This window comes from Capricornis sumatraensis, chromosome 19, assembly GCF_032405125.1.
Source record: "Capricornis sumatraensis isolate serow.1 chromosome 19, serow.2, whole genome shotgun sequence".
Taxonomy (NCBI): Eukaryota; Metazoa; Chordata; class Mammalia; order Artiodactyla; family Bovidae; genus Capricornis; species Capricornis sumatraensis.
The window spans coordinates 66,364,044-66,377,148 of NC_091087.1; the positions used below are offsets into that span (position 1 = coordinate 66,364,044).

At 54.5% G+C, this 13,105-nt stretch overlaps 1 protein-coding gene across 2 annotated transcripts; it reads right to left on the reverse strand.

The window, feature by feature from the left end:
* Window positions 1-2,812: 2,812 nt before the first annotated feature.
* Window positions 2,813-12,662, reverse strand: LOC138095177 (serpin A3-6-like). 2 transcript variants are annotated; one of them, XM_068991172.1, is made up of 5 exons: window positions 12,609-12,662; window positions 9,907-10,542; window positions 7,647-7,917; window positions 4,812-4,962; window positions 2,813-3,224 (listed from the first exon to the last, which is right to left on the reverse strand). In XM_068991172.1, exons 2-5 carry the CDS (start codon window positions 10,538-10,540, stop codon window positions 3,030-3,032), a joined length of 1,251 nt encoding a protein of 416 aa, XP_068847273.1. In that variant the 5' UTR covers window positions 10,541-10,542; window positions 12,609-12,662; the 3' UTR covers window positions 2,813-3,029. The 2 variants fall into 2 exon arrangements, with proteins under 2 accessions (XP_068847273.1, XP_068847274.1); XM_068991173.1 differs by having other exon boundaries at window positions 12,613-12,646.
* Window positions 12,663-13,105: the final 443 nt, after the last annotated feature.

The following is a 13,105-nucleotide window of genomic DNA, read 5'->3' on the forward strand; positions in this document are numbered from 1 at the left end:
ACAGTCTGGTTTGCTAGTCCAAGTTAGTTCACTCTGATTACACTCGGAGGATTCAGGCCCGATCCTTACCCTAAGCAATGCAGCCCGCGCCTCCCTGCCCAGCCCCCGCTTGCTAGTGGCGGATGCAGGCATCTGCACTGCTTCTCTGCTGGGGGAGTTACTGCTGGGCTCCTAATCTGTGGGCTTTAATTATTTATTTATTTTTCCTCCCTGTTACGTTGCCCTCTGCGCTTCCAAGGCTCACCACAGACTCAGCAGTGAGGGTGTTTCCTGGTGTTTGGAAACCTCTCTTTTTAAGACTCCCTTCCTGGGACGGAGCTCCATCCATACCTCTTTTATCTCTTTTTTTGTCTTTTATATTTTTTCCTCCCTCTTTTCAAAGACAATGGGCTGCTTTTCTGGGTTCCTGATGTCCTCTGCCAGCATTCAGAAGTTGTTTTGTGGCATTTACTCAGCGTTTAATTGTTCTTTTGATGAATTTGTGGGGGAGAAAGTGGTCTCCCAGTCCTATTCCTCCTCCATCTTAGGACCGCCCCCCCCCCATCCTTTCAGATGGGCAAGGTAGAGAGTGGTGAGACTGAAGCGGTGAGGATAGAGGTGGGGCCTCTCTAAGGTGGTGACCTTAGAGCAGAGAATGAGTGAAGGGAAGGAGTGTGCCAGCGAAGGGGCTGCAAAAAGGCCATTCAAGCAGCTAACGGCAAGTGCAAATGCCCTGAGGCAGGAAACAGCTTTCTAAAATCTAGAACAGCAGGAAAACCAGAGTTATTGCAGCAGAGGGTGGGCAAGGATGGTCATAGGAGAGGTGAGAAAGTTGGCAAGAACAGATTATATGGGGCACTGAGGTTGTGGTTAGGAGGGTGGATATGTTTCTCTAAGAGCTGAGGGTCATCAGGCATCTCCAGCAGGAAGTGAAAGAATCTGAGTTTCCCTTTAAAAGGGTGACAGTGGCTGACTCCGTGGATCCAAGGGTCAGCTCAGGCCCTTACTAACATAGATTCTGGGTCCCCCTGAGACCTGCCAATTCAGAACCATCACAGGAATAAAACCAGCTGCCTCCTTAGGGTCTGAGCCAGGTCTTGGACAGGCTCATGATCACTGTGATTTCCTACAACCCTGGGATGTGTTAAAGAACCCTTCTGCCAATCAGGAGACGTGAGAGACACAGGTTCTATCCCTGGGTCAGGAAGATCCCCTGGAGAAGGGCATGGCAACCCACTCCAGTATTCTTGCCTGGAGGATCCCATGGAGGGAGAAGCCTCGTAGAGTTGGACATGACTGAAGTTACTTAGTACACACGCTGTGGGACAAGGGATTCTCACACAACCACACAGAGAGGAGGGAGCGGCCCAGAGAGGTTGGGTGCCCTGAGAAAGGTGGTGAGGCCCCAGTGCAGCAGTGGAGCCTGGAGCTGAGCCCAGGTCTCCAGGACCCACCTGCATGGGAGGCTCTTTCCACACCTGCACCCCCTCGGGAGCTCCCTGCAAGTTCAAGACCAGATATGAGAAAAGGGGCTCAGATGGGCTAAGTCAGGCTCTGGGATAAGAGGATCTGAGGAGGGGTCAGCTGGAGGAGGGGCTCTGAGAGGGTCTGATGAGACTGATGCTCTGTGCATGAGCCTAGGAGGCAGCAGAGGGGCGGGGGCAGGGAGGAGTGGCAGGGAAGAGGAGGATGGGGGCTTGGGTGCCACCTAGAGAGGGCAGAGGGGACACAGGTGGAGAAGACCCAGCTGACTTGAGACCTGTGATGTCTCTGGATTCCAGGGACCGGTGTGCAGGAAGCCAGATCCCCACCCCGGGTTGGGGAAAGAGAACAGCCATGCATGGGGAGGTCAGGGGGCTCCAGCAGGTGCACAAGGTACCTGGCCTTCTGTCAGACCAGCCGTCTGCACTGTGACCCTCTCATCTGGTCAGGGATCGCCTCACCCCACAAGACTCTGGGCTCAGTTCTGACTCCAGCACTACCAGCTGCTGGGCCTTGGGCAGCTCCCTCAGCTTCCTGAGCCTCTGTTTCCATCTCGGTGAGTGGGAACCTGTAAACTGCCCCTCCCGCCAGGTGGGACTGTGTGATGCTGAAAGGGGGCGGGATCTTGAGGCACTTGCACAGTGATTGGCGCAGAGCACATGCTCCGTGGCTCACTGATCATGGTGACTGCTGTCACAGTCACCAATGACAATTGGTGCCCCTGCTTCCATACCAAGGACCCCAGAGGATGGAGGCCTCTCGGGAATGGCTCCTGGCCACTGTGCCCATGGCTGTGGCTCATGGTCTGACCCTGATTAACCAAGGCACATTGATCTCCACTCTAGTCACCAGGACCCCCTAACCGCGGTCCAGCCCTGCCTCTGTCAGGGGAGGATGTGGAACGCATCAGGTGGTGGAGGAGCCCAGCTGGGAAACTGCAAGTAGCTGGTCTCCCAGGTAGGGATGCTGGGAGGCAGAGGGGTGATCTGGAGGGAGAAAGGCCCAGCTCAGCTGCGGGATGGCAGGGTCCAGGGGCTGTGCTGGAAGACGTCAGGGCTGGAGCCCCTGCAGGTGAGCACAAGGACACATCCCAGGCCCTGGGGAGGAAGAAGTGAACCTTGACCTGGAACCAGAACCCCCGGAAGTGGGCAGCAGGGGCCCCTCCCTGTCCTGGGCCTGCGGGCCAGTGGGCTTGGTCACAGGCACAAAGCCTGCTCCTGGGCCTTCTGGTGAGTCTAAAGGAGAGGGGCCCAGGGGTGGGGAGGTCTGGGTGCTTGACCTCAGGGCCCAGGCAGCAGCAGGGCGTGGAGTCAGGTGGATCAGGGCAGAGACACACACGAAGGAGTGCAGTCCAAGGAAGGTGATTTATTGCTGTTGAAGGAGCCTCCTCGTGACCAGGACACAGACTCCCTGTGCATGTGGAGCCCCAGCATCGTCACTGTCACCTTCCCAGGGGTGAGCAGGTGGGGACAGGCAGGGTGGATCCTCCGTGCCCAGGGGCCAGGCTGCACCCAGGGACCTGGGCACCCTGCTCCTTAGAGAGGGCACCCACAGCTCAGAGCTGAGCTCTAGGCTTGAGTGGGGTTGGTGACTTTCCCCAAAAAGATGATGCTTTGGGTGTCTTTGAGAACTGCAGCAATCAGGAAGGGCCTGTCGAAACGCACAATGGTTTTAAGTGAGGAAAGGGGGATAATTTGTACTCCCGTGGCAGCAGCTCCTTCCGTGCCCTCCTCGTCCACGTCCAGCACAGCGCTGTGGACCACCTATGGGGACAGCAGAGTATTACCGATCAGAGACAGGATGGGCAGGAGGTGAGCAGCTGCCTGAGTGCCTCTAAGGGAACTGATATTCATCCACCTTCTGCCACTGGCCTGTCACTATGCTGTCCACCTTTTCAACTTTGTTTTTCCCAACAAATCTGTCAGCTGGTTCACATATACATGACCCAAGGCTGTGCAAAGCGCAGTCAAATGGGCTGTAAGTCCTGGGCCCAGGGTCAGAGAAGCAAAGAGCAGGGGGTCCCTGATCTGAATCCCCTCTGTCTGAGTCCAGAGACTCTGCTGTCCCCAGACAATCCCTAGTGCAGGGGGAGGGGCCAGATCGAGGCATATTTCTTGCAGGCAACTGTCCACAGTCCCTCCACGTCGAAGCAGCAGATGGGCGAGCACTGATTTCTGCTTCTTTCCTGCCCCGGCTGACATGCCTCTCAGCCCCCTTGCCTAGGATTGGCTTCCCATCCCTGGACCACAAAGTCCCATAGCGCCTGTGTCTGCTTTATCAGGTCCTCTGGCAGGTGGGTGCAGGGGAGCCTGCAGGGCTGCCCAGCACCCGCCCCCTCATTCCCTCTGACTTCTCTCCTTCTCAGATCGCAGTATCAGGACCCCTGGTGTTCTCCTCTCCTGCTCTCAGTGTATATTGATCATGATGGCCCTGAGCCATTGTTAGTACCTATTACCTCTTACCTGCTCTGCTGAGCACCGCACAGGAGCCAAGAACTATCATATGTCTTTTAAAAATGACAAGATTCAGGACTAAGGGCTTTAATAATTTATCCCATAGGCAGTAAAATGTGCTGCAAGGGATGGGGGTTTACAGCTGATTCCACCTCAGGCACATTCCAAAGACCGATGTCTATCCTCAAATATATTACAGAGAAGGTAGAACCAGCCCCCAAGATGGTTATAACCCAGCTCCCCTGAGCTTGAGGGTTGCAGGCAGGGTAACTGAGTAATGCCCAGCATATAAAAAACAAAGACATCATTTTATCGATAAAGGTCTGTGTAGCCAAAGCTATGGTTTTTCCAGTAGTCATGTATGAGTGTGAGAGCTGGACCATAAAGAAGGCTGAAGAATTGATGCTTTTGAACTGTGGTGTTGGAGAAGACTCTTGAGAGTCCCTTGGATTGTAAGGAGATCAAACTCATCAATCCTGAAGGCAATCAGTCCTGAGCATTCATTGGAAGGACTGATGCTGAAGCTGAAGCTCTTATATTTTGGCCACCTGATGTGAAGGACTGACTCATTGGAAAAGACCTTGATGCTGGGAAAGATTGAAGGCGGGAGGATAAGGCGACGACTCAGGATAAGATGGTTGGATGACATCACCGACTCAATGGACATGAGTTTGAGTAAACTCTGGGAGTTGGTGATGGACAGGGAGGCCTTGCATGCTGCAGTCCACGGGGGTCTCAAAGAGTCGGACACGACTGAGCTACTAAACTGCACTGAACTGATCTGAGTAATGAGCAATGTAGTTGTTTTGCAAATTCAAGATCAGCGAGAGGTCTGCCTGGCTGTCACCTTTCAAGTTCCCATGTGGAAGATGAAATGTCCAAAGTTTAAAAACTCACCTGGGAAACTTTTAAGTTCCTGACACCTGTGATTCCTGACAGGTCAGCCTCAGAGGTGAAGACTTTCTGGATGCCCAGCTCAGAAAGGGTGTCTTCCAGATTATAGTCGCTGGAGATGGAAAACTTTGGCAGGTAGAGTGTATGTATCAATCTAGGAGGTGAGAAAATAAACTTGATGGCTTACTCAACTCGGTGCTCACCGTTCTCCTCCACTCAGCTAGGTCTTCCTGGGTTTCGTCTCCATCCACCGCATTCTCCCTGGAATAAGCACTCCTTTCCTCAGTTTCCAGATTCCTCGGGCTAACTCTCTTTAATTCCTTCATTATGCATTCTTGTCTGCAGCTGTCTCACCTTCAGGGCAGTGTGCCAAGGCAGGGGCTGCGGGCTTGCCCCCACCTGGCCCTGCTTCTCCCCTGCAAGCCTGCAGGGCTCAGGAATCACCCTTCTCCAACACGGATTCCACAGCTGCTGGGAGACCGTGCTGGGGGGAGTGGGAGGGGGATGGCGGAGCACCGGGAGGGATGTACCAGGGTCACCAGGAAGGCTTCTTGCAGGAGGTGGCATCCAGTTTGAGTCCCTGGGGAGGGGAAGGAGTGGGCTGGGTGAAGAGGAGGCCCCGGGGCAGGCGGAGGCACTTGCAGGAAAGAGGGGCTGATGCAGGGAGGCGAGGGGCTTGGCAGGGACAACAGTGGGACATGGAGGGCTGGGGGCTGCATCCAAGGGCTTGGGGAGCCTGAATCACCCAATTCAGAGTCTCTGTCTCGCCTTCCCAGTGAGCTCCTTGCAGACAGGCTGCTGCATTTGAGCAGAGCCGCCAGCAGGTTCTTGGAGTGAGAGATGCTGTCTCCCACCCCCCGGCTCCCCTCTCCCTCTCTCTGTCTGCACTTCCCTTAAGACTCTTACCATGCTGACTGGTCTGACAGATGCTAAATGCGAGGAGACTGAGGCTCCCCCTAAACTGTGGGTCCCTTGTAACAGGGAGGTAGTTATTCCTCCTCATTGACCTACCTTCTTTCTTTCTTACATTCATCCTTCCTCCCTCCTTTATATACGAGTCAATAAATTCCTACTGAGCATCCGTTATGGGCCAGCAATGTATAGATACATGTCCCCTCAGTGCTTGTAAATCAAGGTGTCTGATGAGTATTTTCTCCATTTACAGCTCTTCACTGGGCCCCTGCCCTGTGGTAGCTCTTGGGGTTGGAGGAGGAAGGGCTGGGAAGGGAGCACAGGCAGGGTGAGGGGGTCCCCTCTCCTGGGTCTCCTGGGATCTGCAGGGAGGGGGGGCTGGGAGTCAGGAGCCCCACAGCCTCAGGTCCCCTGGACAGGAGTCGGGAAGGGCTGCAGCCTCTACTTCACATGCAGGGAGGTCTCCAGTCCCCTGTGCTTTCTGAAGTGCCTCCCACATCCATCCCCCCTGGGTCTGCCCATCCCACACTCAGAACAGAGGGTCAAGGACACCTCTCCCCTCGCAGCAGGGAGCTGAGCCCTAGAGAAGCCCAGGGAGTGGCCGGGAGGAGTGTGAGCCTGGGAGTGGGACTCTGGGTCTGGGGCACCCCTGCCCCCTCATGCTGCCCACATCCCCTCCCTACCCGCCCCTGCAGACCCTGGCCCAGCACTGCCTCTCCCCTTGTGCCCCTGAGATTGGTCTCCTGAATCCCACCTCCTGGCCTGTGTATCTACCCTCCATATACCCAGAGCCCAACCCCTCCCCACGCTTCCTGCTCCTCCTGGTCCAGCCCCCAGCGCCCTCCCCTGGGTGACCCCCTGGGCTCCTGGTGGCCTCCCTGCTTCCATGCATGTCCTCTGCCATCTGCTCTCCGCTCGGCGCCCTGGGTGATCCTTTTAAAGCATCACTCAGATCTTTCACTGTTTGTGATGAGTTTCCATTTTCCTTAGACGGTGGGGTAGTCAAAGGGTCTGCAAGGCCTTGAGTGATCTTAGTCCTCCCTGAGGACCCCAACCTCTCCCAGCTTCTCCCCTCCCTCCCTCTGCTCTTCTGCTCTGGCCTCACTAATCCTCAACCACACCAGGTTCTCTCCTGCCACAGAGGCTTTGCACTGGCTGTTCCCTCAGCCAATAAGGCTTTTCCCAGCACATCTGCACGGCTCGGTCCCTCACCTCACTAAGGGCCCCCCTAGTTACAATCACAAAATACCTCTGGGTCCAATTTTCATTCATTCATTTCATTCATTCTTTTTTTTTTTTTTTTTTTTTGCTTTACTATCCCTGTCTCTCCCTTTCTAACCATTCAACACACCAAATTATTCACTACATTTATTTCTCATAGGTCTATGTCAATCACAGAGTAAGCTCACGAGGGCAGAGAATTTACTCTTCTATCTGCTGACCTACCCTCAGAGCATAATTAGTCCCTGGCACACACTAGCTTCTCAATCAACCTGTGACAGCAGCGCTGAATGGTTGGTTAAATAAATGAATGAATGTAATGTGCAGCCCGTGCAAAGCTGACTATCAGTGTCTATCTCACCTGAGCCCTCAGCTGATACAATTCCATCTGCTCCCCCACCCAAGAGGTGGGGACATGAGACAACATCACACGTGCTGGGGGCTTTGTTGAGGAGCCTCACGATACAGCACGTGTTAGTGTGAGAGGAAGGCCCTGTCCCCTCTGATGTCATCATCTTACAGAAGGAATCAGGCTCAGAGCCACACAGGCAGCAAAGGGCAAGGATATCTCAGTACAGGCTCTCCCACCTCTGCCTCCAGTCCCACACATTCCTGAGGCCCTGTTGCTGGGGGTCAGGAGTCCAGGAAGAGGGGGAAGGACCAAGATGGCAGCTGAACCCACAGCTCTAGGCCCTGGGGAGTCACCTGGGCTGCAGGGAGTTTCGCCACCTCGTCAGCGTCTCCGGGATCAGCTTGGCTTCCAGGTCCTGCATTTTGCCCTCGTCGGGGAGGATGAAGATGGCGCTGTCATTGCTGGTGTAGGTGAGCTCCACCAGTGTGCAGCCCAGCTCCTCGTCCCGGAAGTAAGGGATCACCAGGGCAATGTTCATCATGGGCACCTGCACTGTCTCGTTCTCGCTCACGTGGAACTCTGCCTGCTGAGTGCGCTTGGGGTCAAAGGGGATCTGCCACCTGGCTGGAGGCGGGCAGACAGGTGAGGAGTCTGTGAGTGCAAGTCTCTCCCTCCTCAGCCCTGCCTGCGCCAGCAGCGCCCCACACCACGTGCCTCTGGGGTGGGCCTGCCAGCTGTGCACATACACCTGGGCAGATGGGTAAGCCCTCAGGGACGGGGGTGAACCTCGCAGGTCAGGATTGAGAAGGGGGGCATGAAACAAAGCTGGCTAGTTTTGCTACATGCAAAGTCAACAGGAAATGTGGAGGGCAAGGGAGAGATGGGGATGAGGCTGGGCCTGGGGAGATATGGGACCTCCTGGTCCTTCAAGGGAACAAGTGACCAGAGGCTAACTGTTGGCTTTGTAGGGAGGATACACGTCCCCATGGCCTTGTGAGCCCAACTGGAGCAGGAGCCACATGGGGACCCGGACGGCAGGGCGGGGTCAACAGATGTCTCAACGCAGGAGAATGAGTCTCTCGCTGAGGCAGGGACTTCTGTGGGAGATTAGGGCTCTGGGGCTTCATGGAGTGTGTATCCATCCCCACCTCCTTCTTTGATTCCATCCCTGCCTGTGTCCCCATGGGGAGAGGCAGGAGCAGACAGAGAGGGGCTGGCCGCCATGCCCCCGGGGAGGAGATTTTAGAAGAGAAATTCTCAAGATGGAGTAGGTTGTTAGGAGAAGAAAGCATGAGAGATACAGAAACATGGCAGGTCATGCCTGGATTCCTTTTCCAAGGAATAGCCACCCCGTGCCTTGATTTACAAATGAAAACACAGATGAAGGAAGGGTATCCCTGGACTTATCCCGGAGCCCCTAACTCAGGGCTAACTTGTCCCCCACAGCTAGGGTCTCTTAGACACCTGACCATTTCATGATTCAATGATAATTTTTTGTGCCTTATCTATTTTGAGTCCCTTTTGCACTGTTGGCTCCCTGGGTGAAATCTTTCTGCCTTCACTCTGCCTCTTATGAGTCTCCTGGCTGACGTGTGTCATAGCAACTTGCTATCTATGGGACTGGGCACAGGACCAGCTAGAAGCTGGGAAGATATTGTGCCCCGGAGGGAGTTTCAAGAGGGAGGGAACATGTGTATACCTATGGCTGATTCATATTGATGTTTGGCAGAAACCAACCCAATTCTGTAAAGCAATTATCCTTCAATTAAAAAATAGATGAATTTTTAAAAAAAGAAGATATTGTGGCCCAGATATTGTCCAACCCCAAGACTTTCCCCAGATGTGGTCTTGCGTCCGGATATCAGAAGCGCATCCACTGAAGAATCTTGAGATGGCCAGGCTGCTCAGAGGCTGTCATACTGTGAAGATGGCCACCAGCCCCACCTCAACCCCCAGAGACCGGGTCTGTTTAGAGGGAGCCCACGTCTGACACAGCCTGCAGTGTGCAGAGCCAAGGCCTTCCTGAGTCGTCCTAAAGTGTCTCATCAGGGAGGAAGCTGGAGCCCCCATCCCCCACGGGATAGATCTGAAAAGAAAGCTCTCCTTCTTTTGGCAGGCAGGCAAGTTTAACTAAGAATAAAGTCTCCCTCTGGGACTTCCCTGGTGGTCCAGTGGATAAGAATCCATCTTGCAGTGCAGAGGACACGGGTCAACCTCTGGTCAGGAAATAAGATAACACACGCCTCCAGGCAAAGCCAGACTGCCACAACTACTGAACCTGCCTGCCACAACTGTAGAATCTGCCTGCTACCACGAAAGACCCCTCGTGCTGCGACTAAGAACTAAGGCAGTCAAACAAATAAATGTAAAACAAAAAAGCATCCCTCCGCCTCACATAAGGGAATCACTGCCCTACAATGAGAAAAGCAATTTGGAAAAAGCTAAAATAGATAAAGACTATGGTCAGAGTGGGCCTTGGTGTTTAAGCCCCCAAACCACGAGGAGACCTCTATAGTGGTTGCTGGCAACATAGTTGGCTGAGCGGGGATAGAAATGATTCTGAAGCCTGAGAACTATAGGTGCATCTGCCCCAACCCCAATCCAGGTCCTCACCTTTAAAGTAGATGTAGTTCACCAGGATGATCTTCGTGAGGGGGTCAAGGTTCTTGAACAAGTCTTCAATTTTCCCCTGGGTTTTGTTCTTCACATAGTCATTGATGAGCTTCATGGCAGCATTGGAATCGCTGAACTCAGTGGGGAAGGCCTCGGAGGAGTACAGCACCCGGGCGTCTTCCCTGAACTTGTCCAGCAGCTTCAGCTCCTCCTGCACAAACATGGCGTTGCCCACGCTCAGCTGCAGCTCATTGCTGGGTCGATTGAGCGTCTGCAAGAGGTGCTGGAAGCCCCGGTGAATTTCTGTCTCGGGGGTCTCTGTGAGGTTGAACTTGAGACCTTCCAGGATCTCCGTCAGGGTGGAGCCACGGGCCCCCAGGGACAGGAAGCCCAAGGCTATGGAGATGCTCAGAGGGGAGAAGATGACGTTCTTATTGGGGTTCTTCAAAGCCAACTGCTTGTAGAGGCTGAAGGCGAAGTCGGTATTGCTGGAGGCTAATGCATGGTCATCCACAGACGTCCTTTTGTGCTGTCCTTCTGGGGTCACATTCTCCGGGAGGCAGTGGACACTGGAGCAGAGTCCAGCCAGCAGGAGCCCCAGAGCCAGGAGGGGGGACACTCTCTCTGCCCTCATGTCTGAAAATCAGAGCTCCTTTCAGTCTCCACATGTCAGATGATGTCCCAACCCCCTGTCCCCCATGGTTTCTGTTCTCTTGGCCCTGCTGCTCTGGGACCTCCCAGGGGTAGGCACCCTCCTGGGCTCCCAACACACACGAGGTGGCTCTGGGCTCCCTCTCACCCTTTGATCAAGTGCTGTGATCGTTAGCAATTTCCCCAGTAGAGAGACTGGGCACAGAGAGGGGAAGGGGCTTTTCCAAGGTCACACAGCAGGCAGTGGAGGAGTGGGGGTGAGGAGCCTGGGGTGCCTGGCTCCAGGGCGGGGAAGCTGGTGATGGGTGTGAGGTGCTGTCCAGTGAGAACCCATCTCCCTCTTCCCGGGAGCTGATACTGTCAGAGGGCCTAGGAAGCAGGGCTCCTTTCCCACCGTGCCCCCTCTCTGTCCCTCCAGGAAGGAGCCCTGCACTGATCAGAGGACACAGCACTTCTCCCCGCCTCTGAGGACAAGGGTGTGACCTCAGGGAGGCTCTCCCGTCGAGGTGCCTGGTCACAGTGAGGGTTCAGGAGAGAGGCCGCCACAGGCAGCGGGAGCCGTGATGTAGCCTGGCTGCCCTGAGGAGGGCTGCTGTAAAGAACAAGGAGGGCAGAGCGTTCTGCTCAGCCCCTGCCACATGGACACATGGAGGGTGTTTCCATCAAAAACCTGGAAAGGCCTCCTGGTGGGGAGAAGCAGGGTGAGCAGAGTCTCAGAGACCTGGTCGAGGATTTCATTTTGGCTTCTTGTGAATGCTGTGTGGTGACGAGCAGTGACTGCACCTCTCTGATCCTCAGTTCTCACCTCCGTCCAACATGTGGACTGGCTCAGGTAACATACAGGAAGAAGGTGCTGTGCTCCTAAAGGGAGTTCCAGATGTGTCACCCCCTGTACTGATCACCCTCTCTAGGACTCTACAAGCCAGACTGTGATCCCTGGGGACAGAGGACAGAGCTACTGCCCAGAAGCCTCAGGAGAGACTGAGGTCAAAGCTGTGACCTCAGCAAAGACGGCTGTTTCCCTGCAGCCTCTGCCCCTCATCTCAGGGTTCACAGGAGAGAGGACTGCTGGGGTGGTGAGGGGGGAGACAAGGAGAGGAGGAGGTGGAAGGGAGGAGCCTGAGCTGAGTCTCGTTCGAAGCCCAGGGGAAAGGCCTTGGGGCAAGCCTGAGGACAGGGGCGATCAATTATGCCAAAAATTTGTTTATGCAGAGCTGATGCAACGGTTTCTTTCACAAAGAATTAAATGTTTTCCCCCAAAACTCTTCCTGGAAAAATAGCTAGCCAGATGCTCCCCTGGTGGGTCGGATGGTAAAGAGCCCACCTGCCGATGCAGGAGACACGGGGAATGTGGGTTTGATCCCTGGGTCAAGAAGATCCCCTGGAGGAAGAAACGGCAAGCCATTCCAGTATTCTTGCCTGGAGAACCCCATGGAGAGAGGAGCCTGGCACGCTAGAGTCATGGGATTGCAAAAGGGTTGGTCACGACTTAGCAACTAAGCAACCAAAGCAGCATTTGGCGAGGTTGGAGGGCTGGCTCTGTTTCTGAGCCATCTGTCTTTTCAGTGCTGGGCAGATTCAGCTCCTGTCTGCTTGCCAGTGTCCCTGGAGAGACAGTGGAGCCCAGAAAACCCCCCTGGAGACCCCACACCCTCTGCCCAGATGGATCCACTGTACTAATTCCATCCCCAGGGCCCTCTGAGGGCAGCGCCCTGTGCCAGGCAAGGAGACACACCTCAGGGCCCTTGGGGGAGCTCTGACCTGACGCTGGATGCACAGCTGGATGGGGCACAGCTGGCTCGACTCTCAACCCCAAAGACCCAAAAGCAGAAATGCCCCCAGAAGCCCTCGTGGCACATCCCTCCCTTTGCGGGATGAACACTGAGACCCAGAGAGAGGACTGGTCTTCAGAGGACTCAGAACCCTCCCAACATCAGACACACGTCCTCCCGCCTCCCTCCTGCCTCAGGCCCTACCGACCCCTGATCGAGGCCAGAACCACCCTGGGAAAGGGGTCCCTTGGCTCCCAGTGTGGGAGCATCACGGATTACCTGCCTGCGAGAGCGGGATGTGGGCAGTGGATCCAGAGCCGCCGCCTGCCCGGATGCGGGAGTTTCCCGGGTGCGGCTGCCTATTTATCCTGCAAACCCTCCTCCAGGCTTGTGAAATGTAGGCGGGGACAGCACAGGACTCTGTCCTCTGACTGGAAATGGGCAGATGACCATTCCTGGTAACAGGTTTCATCAGATATACTCAAACAATCCAGTTACAGAAACCACTCACTTTTTGTCCCTCCCCACCAGAAAACCTAAACTAAAAATAAACAGAAATTTCCCTTGAGAGTGATTTTTCCCATTTAAGAAAATTCATTGACGGGTCTGTGAAAGCTCAGAATACATAAAAAGGGACATTGAAAAATATCTCTGACTCTTGTTTTTTAAAAAAATATATATATTGACTCTTCTTAGTTTCCCCCGCCCCCGTTTCTCATATCCTCATTAAAGACCATGTAAAACCCCGGAAAATGGAAAGAATATTTGAAAATATT

Coding starts and splice junctions, on each gene's coding strand:
- LOC138095177 (XM_068991172.1), bottom strand. CDS start 10,540: ATGAGGGCAGAGAGAGTGTCCCCCCTCCTGGCTCTGGGGCTCCTGCTG. Junction 7,918..9,906: donor GAACTACATCTACTTTAAAG/GTGAGGACCTGG, acceptor GCCCGCCTCCAG/CCAGGTGGCAGATCCCCTTT. Junction 3,225..4,811: donor GGAACTTAAAAGTTTCCCAG/GTGAGTTTTTAA, acceptor CTGTCCCCATAG/GTGGTCCACAGCGCTGTGCT.